The 15,746-nt window shown below is 44.2% G+C and overlaps 1 protein-coding gene across 3 annotated transcripts in view; it reads left to right on the forward strand.

Moving 5' to 3' along the window:
* LOC126982574 (5-hydroxytryptamine receptor 1-like) overlaps positions 1 to 15,746 on the forward strand; it is a 126,079-nt gene that overhangs the window by 94,431 nt on the left and 15,902 nt on the right. For all 3 annotated transcript variants that reach the window (XM_050834728.1, XM_050834729.1, XM_050834730.1), the window contains exon 3: positions 7,611 to 8,993. In XM_050834728.1, the coding sequence (XP_050690685.1) occupies positions 8,080 to 8,993 (914 nt within the window). In that variant the 5' untranslated portion in view covers positions 7,611 to 8,079. The remainder of the gene's footprint in view (positions 1 to 7,610; positions 8,994 to 15,746) is intronic.

Here is a 15,746-nt window from a genome sequence, read left to right on the forward strand (position 1 = left end):
TATGTGCGGTGAGGAGGTGAAGGGAATGGCGATGCGTGGCTGGAGGGAGGCTGGCTGGGAAAGGCGTCTGGGTGGGCCTTACTTTTCTGTCCTTTATTTCTTTTGTCTAAATTAATTATCTACTTTTCGTGAAGGGTTATGTTATATTTACCAAATCATCAATATTAGTTTCTGGTTGTCGGAGGACGATTGACAGACAAGGGAGGTTCGTTTTGTCTAGTTCCTCTTTTTTGTGTGTGTGTCTTAATTGAACATCACAAAGGATTACATAACTTAAGTCTGTTTTTCAAAGAGAGAGAGAGAGAGAGAGAGATTGTTTGCCAGATTAGATTTAAAGAGGAGCGAAAGCCTAATGTCTCTTCTTACTCGCCCTTTAGTTCCCACATAAAATAATTACTTACACGTTGCAAAGGATAGGTTTCTTTTTTTTTAATGTTTGGTTTAATGTTTGGATGTCGACGTTTGGAAAGACAACCGTACTTTTTCATATCGACGCTTGGGAAGAGAATACGTGTGAGTTATGATGTTGTGTGCTTGGCGTGAGGTGGGAGGGTGGCCAGGGAGAGCAGGGTCGTGGTCGGGGGCGTCTTGTTAAGGGTGTTAGCGGTCTTGTTTACTGTCAATCTGGCGAGGCGATGTGATTACCTTGGCCGCCGCTGCCTCCCATAGCAAAGTGAGGCCGCGTGTATCCTTCGTCCGCTACCCTCCCTTTGACATCTCTTACGTCTCTCCACTGTTTTACTTCCTTCCCACACACGCAAGATTCATTTATCACCCCCTCGGTAACCCCTCCACTACTCTCCTTCATCGCGTCACCCTTGCGAACCACACCACTATTTTTCTTCACCCCATCACCCTAGCTAACTCCTCCCCTCATTTTCGTTCACCCCGTCATCCTCACCAACTCCTCCCCTCATTTTCGTTCACCCCGTCATCCTCACCAACCCCACTATTAATTTTCCTTCACCCATCACCCGACCAGTAAGACCCCCCCCCCCCCCCCTTCTGGAGCTGTTCTGACTTGCTATTTTTATTCTTTGTTGCGATATTGTTATTCTGCACTTTACTTTTTATTCATAGTTTCTGCTGACGTGACTTTTTTTAACGTTATCTCTTTCTTTCCTGTAATTAAGTGTATTCAAACTTTTTTTAGGTGTGTGTGTGTGTGGGGGGGGGGGTTGTCTGTGTGTCTCTGCGTCTACTTATCTATCTGTATGTCTGTCTGTCTGTTTGCGGGGAAGAATATGTGAAGAAACCACGTAAAAAATTATATGTGAAAGATGAAAAATAACGAGAAAAAAATATATGAAAATGCCGAGTCAGTAAAAAATATCTCCCCGGGTGAAGTGACTCCCAAATGAAGCTCGGGATTCGAACGGACGTGAAAGTTTAGCAATCATAACTCCGACGCCGAAGTTCATATTCATTGCGGCCTCGAGTCACCTCTGGGCACTGGGGGCGGGTAAGAAGGGGGTGTGAGGTTTAGGGGGAAGGGGTATAGGAAAGTCGAGGAGGGGGAGGGAGAAGGGGAAGTGGAAGAGAGGATGGTAGGAGGAGCAGTGACATGGAAGGACAGCGATTCGTCGTCCAAAAACTCCTTAAATATTGAAAAAAAGAAGAAAACCGATGAAAGGAAAGGAGGATGAGGACGAGAAGAAAGAAGAGGAATAGGAGAAGAAGGGTGAAGGGGAAGAAAGGAAGGACTTTGGTCTAAAAACGCGTTCTTAAATATGACTATGAAAAGAAAGCAAATGAAAAGAACGCAGGAGAATGAAAAGTGGAGGAAGAGGAGGAGGAGAAAAGGAAGAAGATAAAGAAAGGGTGACTAAGGTTATTCATGTGCATTATCATCTAATTTATAAAGAAAAATATGAAGAGAGAAAAAATATATAATCACGCCAGCGAATGAATACTAATAAAAAAAAGTAAATTCTGACACGGCGAAGGAAAAAAAATCGTGTAAATATTTAATAGATTGTTGCATGCATCGAAAAGTGCCTAACCTGCTGTTTGAGGCATTAAAATTAAGTTCCTGTAATATAATCAGCCGGGGTAATTGTTTGCTATTTTTTCGATTTAAAAAGTGAAGGCAAAAAAAATATTATCGCTCCTCTACCTCTTTTTTCAACGGGTTCTTTTCTTCTCTTCTTCATTTTTCTCATTTTTCATTTTCCCTTCATTCATTGTCTTTTCCTTTTGTTCGTTCTTATCAATTTCCTCTTGGTCTTTTTCCCCGTTAATTTCGTAACATTTCTTCTTTTCTTTTATATTCATTCCTCCCGTCCTCTCCATCTTCTTTCTCCTCATTATCTCACTTTTCATTTTCCCTTCTTTCTTTGTTTTTTTCCCTTTTTCTCGTTCTTATCAATTTCCTCTTGGTCTTTTCCCCCGTTAATTTCGTCACATTCCTTCTTTTCTTTTATCTTCATCCCTCCCGTCCTCTCCATCTTCTTTCTCCTCATCATCTTTATGTTACTTACGATTCACTTCATCTTATTCCTTCAAAATTTTAACCCTTTACCCTTGCACTTCCATATCCTACATCATCTCCGTCCCCCCTTTTCCCTCCTCCCTACCGCCTCCTCTTTCTCCTTCCTTCATTCTCCCTCCTCCTCCTCCTCCTCCCCTCACACCCTTTTTCATCACCTCACTCTTGCAGGTAAATTTGGGCGAGAATTCCTTCCTGTTCTATCCACTGATCGTTCATCGTTTTTAACCGTTTGTGAGAGGAGGAAAAGAAGGGAAAAGTTTGAGGACGAGGAAAATGTGAAGAAGAAAAAGAGGAATAACAGGATGAAGATGAAGCGAAGGAAGATGACGAGGGTTAAACTAAGTAAAGAATATCAACTGGTACAAGAAAAAGAAACGAGAAGACAAAAGAAAACAATATAAAGAAGAAAGTAAGAGAAAGGAGGTGGATTTTCAGTTAAAGTAAAAACATGCAGAAACTGATTTTTATGTTTACTGTCTCACACATTTGCATCGTTGGTTGAGTCCCTGGGTGGCGTAGGTGGTTGTGGTGGTGGTGATGGTGATGGTTCTTAAATAGGTGTGAAATAACTTATGACAGGTGGGGAACGATTCTCTCTCTCTCTCTCTCTCTCTCTCTCTCTCTCTCTCTCTCTCTCTTTTACGCCCTCTCCCCCCTTCCCTACCTCCCTACCCCCCTCTCTCTCTCCCTCTATTAGTAAGTCTCTATGTCATGCTATCTCGATGTCGGCGCCTTGGCATCACAACACTATTCCTCGTCTCCGCCTCGGCCTCACAGAAAGGAATAATTGTGCGCTTCCATCCACCCTCACGAGGCATCTGCATACTACTGCTAATGCGTCTGGATGCCTCGTTGAAGCTCCGTGCTGCCGGCTTTGCTTGAGGAAGGAAGTGCTGTGTATTTCAATGTTTCTGTGTTGCACTTTGTCTTTCGTCTTTTATCCTCTACTCCTCCTCCTCCTCCTCTTATGACCTCTCGCTTCATTCCATTTCAAGTTATTTTGTCTCCTTTCTTCTTCTCTCCTTTCTCATTTTCTCGTCCCTTAATGCCTTTCCTGTCGTTACCTCTCCTCTCCTCTCTGTTCTTCTCCTCTCCCCTCTCCTCTCCTCTTTGCTCTTCCCCTTTCCTCTCCTCTTCTCTCTTCTCCTTTCTGAAGTGCTTTGTAACTTCGTGTTCGTCTTTCGAGAGGTGAAAAATAAATACTGTGACTAAATAAATAAGGCGACGTCAACTCTTTCTCTGTGTTTGTAATTTAAATGCGTTCCTTGCAGGTTCGTAGAAGTGAATGTGTTGGGATCTTGCTTCTGCTGTTGCCCTTTCGTTATTTTCCTACGTCAGGTTTTAACTCTCCTCGATCTTGAAGTGACAATATTTTTACTGGTTTTGCTGTTTTTTTACGTGTTTATTTTCCTTTTCTTTTTTCTTTTGTGGTCTGAGTGTTGTTCAATAATGTGAAGTGGTGATTTTTTTTTTGTTCCGTTTAAATGATTGCGTTTTTTTTATTACTCCTCTTTAACTTTTTTTTTTATTGTTGCTGTATGAGTGTGTTGGTCTAGTTCAGTAAATGTTCGAATTTTTTTTGGGGGGGGGAGTTGCTGTAATTTACTTGTTTTTTTGTGTGTTATTTTCTACTTACCCCTCTTTTTTATGTGGTCTATGTAGTGCAATCATGAAGGAATGGTGATTTTTTTTGTGTGTGTGTGTGTCGTTAAAATTATTGCGTTCTGGTTTTCTACTATTACATCACATCTTTTTTTTTATCGTTGCTGTCTAAGTGTTTTGCCAAGTCGGTCAGTAAAGGTTCGGGTCAAACAAACTTTCGAGTCGCTAACAATGCCGAGCTCTTGAGTCTTGTTCCGTTTCATACTTGGCTTCTCTTTTCCGGTGCTCGCGTGGGGCCGGTGACCTTTGCTAGCGGGGACAGGTATCGCCCGACTTACACCTGCGTTCCCAAGTGGCCGCTGTTTCCACTTTATCTCCTGCAGCTATACTTGATGCGGCGTCAGATACGGTTTTTCCTCTCCTTATATTTATCTGCAACTTTTACTCTGTGTGTGTCAGATCTAAGCTAAGCCTTAATTAACTCTGTGCTAGTTGAAAAATTGACGTGGATATTGTTTTTTAGTGTGTGTGTGTGTGTGTGTGTGTGTGTGTGTGTGTGTGTGTGTGTGGCGCCAGCTGTGTTTGTTGTGGCATCAGTAAATCATTCTTTTCATCAAAACACTAATCAGCAACAAAAAGATGTAACTACGAACTGACATACAACAGGGACGAAATACTCAAAGTCACTTAACTCTAAATCTCAAACATTCATCCCCGCAGTGAAGTAATTTCAGACATCACAGAATTCCTATCCCTTCGTAATCCCTCGAGTACACACACACAATCAGCTACAGCAACAGCAACGCCGAGAAATAATCACAACTAATCAACGACCACCAGATGCAAAAATAGCAGGGAGGGAAAAACGGAGTCACAGAAGCGGAATCGAGCACCAACACAATAATGGCTATGAAAGGAATGGCCGCAAGAAATCCTCACTTCTCAGTAATAGGAAAGAATAGAGGCGAGTGGGAGCGAGTTTACAGAGAGTGAGTGTAATGACTGTTCGTGTGAAGAGAAAAAGTTATGTAGATCATTCACCACAACCAAGTAACAATGTAAGTGGGAGTGAGGGTGGAGAGAACGAGAGAGAGAGAGAGAGAGAGAGAGAGAGAGAGAGAGAGAGAGAGAGAGAGAGAGAGAGAGAGAGAGAGAGATCCACGACATACCTCTTACGTGCAAATCCCTCAAGATTCTGAGCAACAAAGCGACAAATTAATGCTGACACTGTTGTGAGAGATAACTACGATGATGTCTTTCGTAATGAAGCTGGCGAACGTAATAACAGTAATAGTGTCAAGAAGAAGAAGATGAAGAAGAGGAAGAAGAAGAAGAAGAAGAAGAAGAAGAAGATGATGCTAATGAAAAAGAAGAAGATGATGATTATGAAAAAGAAGAAAAAGAAGAAGAAGAAGGTGATGATGATGACAATGAAAAAAAAAGAAGAAGAAAAAAAAAGATGATGATAATGAAAAAGAAGAAGAGGAAAAAAGAAGAAGAAGAAGAGAAGAAGAAAAAGAAAGAAGAAAATGATGACGAAGAAGAATAACAACAGGATATACAACAACAATGACAATAATAGAGCTAATAACTAAATAACCCTCCATAAAAACATCACATCCATCACCATTGACATCATCCTCTCTCGAGCTTAAGTGCGCGCTGCCGTGAAGACTGAAAAAAAAAAAAGTTTAAATCCCCAACAAAGCAGATTACGTACACACACCTTGCCTCTGTAGCCATCCATGTGTGTGTGTGTGTGTTTGTGTGTGTGTGTGTGTGTGTGTGTGTGTGTGTGTGTGTGTGTGTTTATGTGTGTGTGTGTGTGTGTGTGTGTGTGAGAGAGAGAGAGGGAGAGGGAGAGAGAGAGATTTAATGACTTCACAACGTTAATTAGCAAGCCCAGGTGTGAAGTGAGGTGATAATCGGTCCTTTGATGAGGCGGCGGCGCTATGGACGGGGATGCAGCAGCGGGGAGGGGGAAGGGGGTGAGGAGGATGAAGTTGGACTGACACCATATCGCATCAGCTGACTGCCTCATCGTGACAGCATTAAAGGCTTGGTGTTATAGAGAGTTTCCGGTCTTGTTGCCTGTTAATAAGTCTCTTGTTATCTTATTGTTAGTTAAGTAAAGCCTCTCCTCACTCCGTATTTCATGTGGGGGTGGCGGGGTGGGATTATGAGTGAATGTGTGTGTGTGTGTGTGTGTGTGCGCGTGCCAGAGTTTTGCTATTGGTATTAATATTATTTCGTACTGCGCCATCAAAAGGAGATCAGAAAGCTTATGTGACGCTCATCCTCAATATTCCTTTTATATATTCCTTCAATCTGACAACAATAGTAGCATAAATTCAGAGGTAAAGTAAGGAAGAGGAGGAGAAGGAGGAGGAGGAGGAGGGGAAAGTGGAAGACGAGGGAAAGAAGGAGAAGGAGAAGGACGAGGGAAGGAGAAAGATAATTAGTGTAGCTTGTCACAAACATCAAGTCTGCTGTTGTTTGTTCTTCCTTTGTGTTTCTTTGTGTTCCTCCTTCTTTTCTTCCTCCTCCTCCACCTGCTCCTCACCCTCTTATTCTCCTTCTTTTGCACTTCAACTCCTTAAGAAAAATCCTTCAAAATTTCCTTAACTTTTACAAATTACTTTATATTAACCATTCTTTCGTCTCCTCTCGCTCCTCCTTTTCATCCTCCTCCTCTTTCTCCTCCTCCTCCTGCTCCTCCTCCTTTTTCTCCTTCTCTTTTTTTCATTCGTTATTTACATTTTCTTGCATTCCATGACTATTTTGTTTAATATTATCTAATCATTCTCTTTTCTCAAAACTGGACGAGAGGTTTAAAGGAACTGGAAATAGAGAAATAGAAAACAAAGGGGAGAAGGAGGAGAGGGAGGAGGAGGAGGAGGAGGGGGAGGAGGAGGAGGAGGAGGAGAGGTCACAGATGAGGAGGATGAGCTTCTGGAGACCTGAAACGTGATAATTTATGAGATTTTGAGATTACTGTTGATCCCTTCATCGTCGTTGTCTTCCTCCTCGTCCTCCTCCTCGTCCTCCTCCTCCTCCTGGTCTTCCTCCTGTTCCTCCTCCTCCTCGTCCTGTACCTACTCCTATACCTTGACCTTTTCCTTTATTGGCCATTTTATTTCGTATTGTATTTTTCGTCGTATTTTCTTTTCTTTTCTTTTATAATCCAGCATTGTCTTTTATCACTATTTGTGTTTTATAATAATTATATTTAGTGAAGGAGGAGGAAGGGAACGCGCGTGTGTTTGAGATGAGTTTATTCCCGACTAGTTTCGCTTCTGCTTCTTCAGAAAGCGAAACTACGCGGGAATAAACTCATCTCAAACACACCCGGGCTCCCTTCTTCCTCCTTCACTCAACTTGTCGAAAATGTCTTTACAATAATTATATTCTCAAAAAAAAATTAAACCCACACCCACACACCCACACACCCATCAATCAAACTTTTCCCCTAAGCACTGCAACTTTTAACTTTTCTCCTTCTCTCGCTCCTCCGCAGATGTGACTGAGGAAAAAACACGAGGAGGCGTAAGAGGCGCAGCTGGGCATGTAATCTTCTCCAGGCAGTGACCCTGACGACCTCTCCGCCAGCGATGTCGAGACTCTGGCGAAGACGAGGACGGTAGACGCCTCCTTGGACCCATCACAACGCCTCCTGCAGGATTCCCTGAGATGTGTGGCGTGTCCTGAAGCCGCGAGGTGCGTGCGTGTGTGTGTGCGTGTGTTCAGGTTGGCCCAGGACGAGTAAGAGAAGAACAGAGCATCGACTAGTGTGTTATCGATTAGCCGTACCTGGTGGCGGCGGCGGCGGTGGAGGTGGAGGAGGAGGAGGTGTCGGTGGTGTTGAGTGGGGTGCCTCTGGAGAGGTGTGGAGATGGAGATGCTGATGACCTGTGGCTGGTGACATGGCACTCGGGGCTGAGCAGCGGCCTGATTAGCTGCGGCGTGCGCCGGGTCAGTGGGTGGCCATGCTGGCCACCACGAGGTCCACAGCGCCCTTACTCACGTTCCTCGACACGTCCCACGCCGCGAGTCTTTTCCTGCAGCCGTCGGAGGCCCCCCACATCCTGGCCCCAGACGCCCACGAACTAATGTCAGGCGTCGGGTCAACGGCGGTGACGGTGGAGCCGACGAACGTGACGGCAGGCGGCGGCTCAGGCGCTGCCTCGGAGGAGGAGGAGGAGGGGCCGGAGATCGTGAGTCGCGTGCTGCTGGTGCTAGTCCTGCTGCTCATCATCATCGGCACTGTCATTGGAAACTTACTCGTCTGCGTCGCCGTCTGCCTCGTCAGGAAACTGCGGCGGCCCTACAACTACCTGCTGGTGAGCCTGGCCGTGTCGGACCTGTGCGTGGCGCTGCTGGTGATGCCCATGGCCCTCCTGCTGGAGCTGCTGGGTGAGTGGCAGTTCGGAGGCCTGGCGTGCGACGTTTGGGTTTCGTTCGACGTGCTGTCGTGCACGGCGAGCATCCTCAACCTGTGTATGATCAGCGTGGACCGCTACCTGGCCATCACCAGGCCGCTGGAGTACGGCGTGAAGCGGACGCCGCGCCGCATGGTGGCCTACATCGCCTTCGTGTGGCTGGGCGCCGCCTTCATCAGCCTGCCGCCCATCCTCATCCTCGGCAACGAGCACGGCGACGGCACCATCTGTGAGGTGTGCAACAACTTTTGGTACCAGATCTACGCCACCTTCGGCTCCTTCTACATCCCGCTCACCGTCATGGTCATCGTCTACTACAAGATCTTCTGCGCCGCCAAGAGGATCGTCAACGAGGAGCGCAAGGCCCAAGCACACCTGCGGCTGATTGAGGAGGCCGAGGCAGACGCCCGCGCCGCCTCTGCCGGGCTGGGCACCTACACGCAGCTAAGACCCGTGTCCAAGTGAGTGTTGGTGGCGAGGGTGAGTGGATGACTGTCTCTGGATGACTTGTTGCTGGACCGACTCTTCAACACACTGACCGAGACGCAAATTCTCCATTATGACTGGACAAAAGATGTTACAATATCTCATTAGCTTACCAACAGACGTTTCCACTGACTTACAAGCAAACCAACTTACTGTACCCGTAGCTCCATCCTGACTAACGATGCCATACGCGCAGTCTCCCCCAACACCACACGGGCTCCTTCCACACACCACCCGTCAACCCACGCGGCTCACCTAACAGACCGATGGACGGACACACAATTAAACAAAAAATGGAAAACCCTCGAAACCACTTCCCCGGGACAGTAGGACAGACACACAATAACGGGGGTAATAGGTTTCCCTTTCCTCTGTCCGGCACTACACACTCGTTTTATCATCGTGTCATTGAGATATAATAGATAGACTTGTCGCATTTCCAACCTTCCCTCTCGCCTCCCCCTCCTTCCCTCCCCGGCGCTCACTCTCTCTTCCCTACTTGAAGCTCCTCCTCCCCACCTCTTCCCTCCCTCTCCCTCCTCTCGTTCTCCCTCCTGCACCTCATTTCAAGGCTCATTGGTTTTTCTTTTCCTATTTTCTTGATTTTTCTGTCCTCTTGTTCGCCCGACCCCGACCGTTAGTTGACTAGATAGGAGGCACACACACACACACACACACACACACACGCACACGCACGCACGCACGCACACACTGAGCGCCGTATCACAAGCCGGATTTATGTGCCATTACCTATGAGTAAAAGAGCGATTTCCATTAATTCCTGTTATAATTCCCTGACTAGCTTCTCTCTCTCTCTCTCTCTCTCTCTCTCTCTCTCTCTCTCTCTCTCTCTCTCTCTCTCTCTCTCTCTCTCTCTCTCTCTCTCTCTCTCTCTCTCTCTCGAGTTGCTTTTTTTTTTCCTTATAAATTGTGTATTTTCAATTTTCTACCTCTAATAATTCGTTCGTCTTTCCTCCTCCTCCTCCTCCTCCTCCTCCTCCTTCATCAAACATTCCCTTTTCCTCATCTCTCCACCTCCTTACCTCCTCTTCTCTCCTCCTCTCACTCGAACTTTTGTAGTTTTTGCTCAGCCTAAGAGAGAGAGAAAGAGATGGAGAGGGAGAGAAGGGCGGGTAGGAGAGAGGAAGAGGGAGGGGAGGAGGGAAAGGAGAGAAGTTCCCTCGACTGGATATCTTCTTTCTCTCTTCCTTCTCCTTATTCCTCCTCAACGCCTAATTGGGTATCTTTATCCCTACATAGATAGAGTCGGGAGAGGCTCAGTGTGTGTGTGTGTGTGTGTGTGTGTGTGTGTGTGTGTGTGTGTGTGTGTGTGTGTGTGTGTGTGTGTGTGTGTGTGTGTGTGTGTGTGTGTGTGTGTGTGTGTGTGTGTGTGTGCTTCTATAATCATGCAAAACCCATCAACGTTCTCGCCGCTTCATAAACGTTTCCGAGCGGACATAATGAACGTTTAGTAGTGGATCGGTTCGTAAACGCTTTCCCGCGAACGTTTGGCGTGCGTGATACGGACCCAACGGGCGAGTGGTGTGTATGTTTCCAGCTTATTATGAACGGTCCAGTGTATTACGTTCGTCTGTGTACCCGAGATAATAGGATCGAGAGAAGGGGGGGGGGGGGGGGGAGCGTGTGCATTGAGAGGGGAGGGGAGTTAGTTTAGGATTATGAGAGAGGCGGGAGAGGTAGGATCATAAAGGGGGTGGATATTTCATTGGGATCACATTAATATCCATCACTTTTTGTTAAGCTATTCAGAATCCCTTTAACTCAGCACGTGGAAGAGGGGAAGGAAGGGGGTTAGGAGATGGGAGTGGAGGAGAGGGTGTATGGTGAGGGATTATGAGAGAAGTGGTGACAGGGGGGAGGAGGGGGTTTGGGGAAAGGAAGGTAGGGAAAAGTAGGGTGTAAGGGAAGGATAAGGGAGGGGGAAGGAGGAGGTAAGGAGAGAGGAAGAGAGAGGAAAGAGAGGTATAAGGGTAGGTAAGGAGACTCGAAAGGATGGGGTAAGGAGAGGAGGAGAGAAGGAATAAGGAGAAGGGAGGGGAAAGGAGGAGGTAAGGAGAGAGGAAGAGATAGGAAAGAAAGGTATAAGGGCAGGTAAGGAGACTGTAGGGACGGTGTAAGAAGAGGAGGAGAGAAGGAATAAGGAGAGGGGAGGGGAAAGGGAAGGGAAAGTGGATAGGGAGGAAAGACAGGGCACCACTATCCCCTTGTATCATCCCTCTTCTCTTCCTTTCTCTGTTTTTCCTCACACCTTCCCGTCTTTGCTTCAACCCCTTCGCCTTTGTTTTACTGCCCTTATTCGTATTTCTCTTTATTCCATCTTTCCTCTCGTTTCGTCTCTTTTTTTCTTATTGTCTTATTTTGTTTCGTTTCTTTTTTGTTCCCTCTTTTTTTCTCCTTATTTTCCTTTATTCATGTGGTTATACTCGCCTTTTCTTTCACTTATCCCGTTGTCTCTATCTCCCTTAATTTGCCCATATGCTTACCTCCTCTTTACCGTTTCCTCTCCTCTAGTTATATTTCTCATGTCTTCCTCTCCCATTCTGAACCTTTGTCTTTTTTCCTTCTCTTTTCAATCTTTTCCTCATACATTTTCTATCCTCTGTATTTCCATGATCCCTTCGCTTCGCTCTTTTTCATATTCATCCCTTTCCTATTCCCTTGGTTCCCCCTTCCATTGCCTCTCTTCGTATTCGCCGTCTGTTCTTTGTTTCCTTTTCTTTCTTTTTCCTTCGTACCCTATTTTTCTATTCCTTTCTTTCCATTCCTTTCACCTTCCTCATCCTCTTACCTTCCCCCTCCCTCACCTCTCTTTCCCCTCATTCCCTTTCCTGTTACCATCCTCGCTTTTCCTCTTGTCTTCCACCTCCCCCCTTCTTCCTCTTCCCCTCTCACCCCATTCCCTCTTCTTTCTCCCCCTCCTTGTCTCTATATGCCCTTTCCTGTTACCATCCTTACTTTTCCTCTTGTCTTCCACCTCCCCCCTTCTTCCTCTTCCCCTCTCACCCCATTCCCTCTTCTTTCTCCCCCTCCCTGTCTCTATATGCCCTTTCCTGTTATCATTCTTGCTCTCCCTCTCTTTCCCTCCCCTCCCTTTTTCATCTCATTTCCCTCCTCTCCATCCACCTCCCCTCCCCAGCTCTCTTTACGGTAACGTGGCTTCAAAACGCTATTTATCGGGCGGCGCAGAGCCACTCAAAAGCTAATTGATCGTCGTTTACAAGCGGCGCCATAAGAGTCACTGGAAAAGAGGAACATTAAAAGTTGATGGATCGGGAAAACAGAGGAAAAATATAAGCTCATTGTATCCCGCTCGAATTTATTGGAAGTATCTTTTTTATATGTGATCGTTTTTTTTGTCGGTTATGATTTATTTTCTAATTCTTACCCATCCCTGCCCCCCTCCCCCCTCACCCCCCCCCAATCATGTGTGCGGCGGCCGCCAGGTGCGCTGTTATGTAAGTAATTAAGTGAGCAGGTAAAAGAGCAATCAAGGTAATTAATTTCCCTTTAGATAAAAAGTGACGTACGTTTTTTGCTTTGTGTTGCGTAATGAACTTGATGGAAGTAATAATGTTAATAATAATGATGAAAATAATATTGATATCAGTAATAACAATGCAAATAACGAATATCACAGGTTCTTTACTGCAAGCTGCGTGGCGCTGGAGAGGAGGAATTTTTTGTAAAACGTTTCACTTCGTATCATAACTCTCGGGTACGTTTCGCTGCTTTTGATTGGCAAAAATGACTGGACAGAATTTTGACGTGAAATATCCCTGCAAACTCAGTGAACAGGAATAGACTAGGTACCTGATAATCTGCGAGCAGGATTAAAGCGACGAAGAAGATATGATAAAACAGACAAAAAGCAGATTAGATAACATTAGCTTTTCTGATTCTCTCGTTGTGCAGCAGACCAAAAAAACAATCATAGCTGGAACAATGTAAACTTTCGCAGTATTAAAAACTCTCTCCTCAGACCAATTAACTATTTTTGAGGTACAGCACAGACGGAGAGAGAGAGAGAGAGAGAGAGAGAGAGAGAGAGAGAGAGAGAGAGAGAGAGAGAGAGAGAGAGAGAGAGAGAGAGAGAGAGAGAGAGAGAGAGAGAGAGAGAGAGAGAAAGAATGAAAGAAAAACAGGAAGAAAGAAATATATAGAAAAAAAAAGAGGAATAACAGGGAGCGAGAGAAAGACAAAAATAACATCCTCCCACCGCCCACAACTAACGGAAAGAAAGAAAGAACGAAAGAACGAGAGAACAACCAAACTAAGAAAGAAAGAGATAGAAAAGAAGGAGACAGATAGAAAGAGGGAGAAGAGGAGAAAAGGGAGCGAGAGAAAGACAAAATTAGCATCCTCCCACGTCCCAGAACTAACGAAGGGGCGGGAGGGAGGGACGGAAGGAGAGAAGGGGGGCGGGAGGTGGAAGAGTCGGGTAGGGTAGGTAGGCGGGCGGGCGTCCCTCGGCTCGGCTCACCGCTGCTGCCCACGACACTATATCCGCCGTCTAATGATATTCACCGCAGCTGATGCCAGTCTTTACAGCGCGAACTCTGCCTCTCTTTGTTTATTGTGTTGTTTTTTGGGCTTTGTTTAATTTGAATTTTCTTACTCTGTTGTTGCATTATTTTTGTTTTGACTTTTTGTTGTTGTTGTTTGTTTGTTCTTCACCGTATTGATTTTTATTCCTACTTTCCCCTTTTTTTCTATATTCGTACAATTTAGAGCGTTTTTTAGAGATGTTTAACCTATTTCTCCTCACGACAGTTTCATCCATACGCTTTTTTTTCCCTTCTCTTTTCTCTCATTTCGTGTCTCAGTTTTCATCTACATTTTCCTATTTTTCCTTACTTTAAGTCTACTGATATTGCTCTTCGTATTTTTTTAGCCATTAACATTTTTTTCCCAAGTTTTGTTCAGATTTTTCCTATTTTCTTTTCGTGTCGTTTTATTTGTATTTTTTGTATCCTTTTAACTTCACTGTTTTTTTCACATTTTTTTCTTTTATTAATACTTTTCTTCCTAAACGGTGTGTTGTTATTTTTTTACGTATATATTTATTCATCAGTATTTCCCTCTCATGTTGTGTGCTTATTTTTTTTTCCTATTCCTTTGTCTTATTGCCTTTGGTTCATCAGTCTCTTTGTTTCCTCTCCTTTTCCTACAATCTATCCTAATTGTCTTTATGTCCTGCCTTTGTGTCATTTATGTTTTTGCCTTATCCTGCTTCACTTCCTGCTTTCACTTCTGCATTTCTCTCTTTTATCATGACTACTTTCGTTTCGCAATTATGTTTCATGTTCTGATTTGTTTCATCTCTGTATTTGTTTCATTTATATATATTTTTTTAGGTCTTTGTTTCATATATATTTTTGCTTACTTTCGAATGTCTTTCATGTATTAATTTCCTCTCGTACACATATTTCGTTTATACTTATCCTTTCTTCAGTATTTGTTTCATCCATTTGTTTATGTTATCACTTGTTTCATCTATACTATTTTCTTCCGCTGTGCATTAGTTTTTTATCAATATTTTTCCTTTCTTTTTTTCATATCAGTTTCTTCTCTTTGTTTATTTAATCTAGTTAACTTCGCAATTATATCACATACGTTTTTCTCCTGCACAGCTATTTTTTCTATACTTTTCCTTTCTTGGACTATTATTTCGTGTATGTTTTTCTCTTCCACGTTATTACACTTATAATTTCATCTTCTCGGCAATCGTTTCATATTTTTATCTCTTTTCCCAGTACGTTGTGCCTAAACTGTTCCATCTCTTTATTATCATTGCGTGTTATTTTATTTTTCCACATTCACCACATCTATACATTTTCCCATCATAATAATTTGTGGTTCTTTAGCTGTTTTATTTAGGTTTGCTTCTTTTACAAACACGTTTCATTAATCATCCAGCGTTTTTTTTTTTTATCTTTTAATTTATCTCATTCCGTAAGAGCTCGCCGGCGCTATTAACCGATTGCATAACTCGAGTGCCACGCGTCATTTATTTATATACTGGAAGAGCATTACGGAATATTAATGGAGTCACCGGAGGGAATAAGTTATTTTTAACCAATTACCAAATGCATTCCGCGGTGTGTTTGGGTGGATTGCATTCACTGAGGTATGAGAATATTATTTTTTTCACTGCTTGTGTGTGTGTCTGGTGTGTGTGTGTGTGTGTGTGTGTGTGTGTGTGTGTGTGTGTGTGTGTGTGTTATGATAATGGCTCCACGTACACATTAACACATATCTTACCTTCATCATAACAACAGACAGACAGACAGGCAGGGAGACAGCCAGCCAGACAGACAGAAATACAAAAGACAGACTGACGGAGGAGCAGGCAGAGAGAAGCAGACACAGATACTGACAGAAAAAACAAATAAAAAAGGGCATAAAAGAAGGCAAGTAATACAAGAAAACAAACATAGAATAAAATATCACACAAAAAACAGCAATGGAAATAACAAGTAAGGAAGAAAAAGGACAATTACCCACCACTCTCTTAATTCCTCACACTTGACCTTCTCGTAAAGTCATTCCGCTGTGAAGACGGACAGAAAAAGGGAAAAGAAAACGAAAGTGAGGCCTCATAATTACGGCTCTCTCTCCCTCCCTACCTACCTACCTCCCTCCCTCCCTCCCTGACCCCACCTTGACAGACTGACGCGGCGGAGAGAAAGATAACGACCCTAGATTCC

The sequence above is a fragment of the Eriocheir sinensis genome, chromosome 51 (assembly GCF_024679095.1).
Source record: "Eriocheir sinensis breed Jianghai 21 chromosome 51, ASM2467909v1, whole genome shotgun sequence".
In the NCBI taxonomy this organism is placed as follows: Eukaryota; Metazoa; Arthropoda; class Malacostraca; order Decapoda; family Varunidae; genus Eriocheir; species Eriocheir sinensis.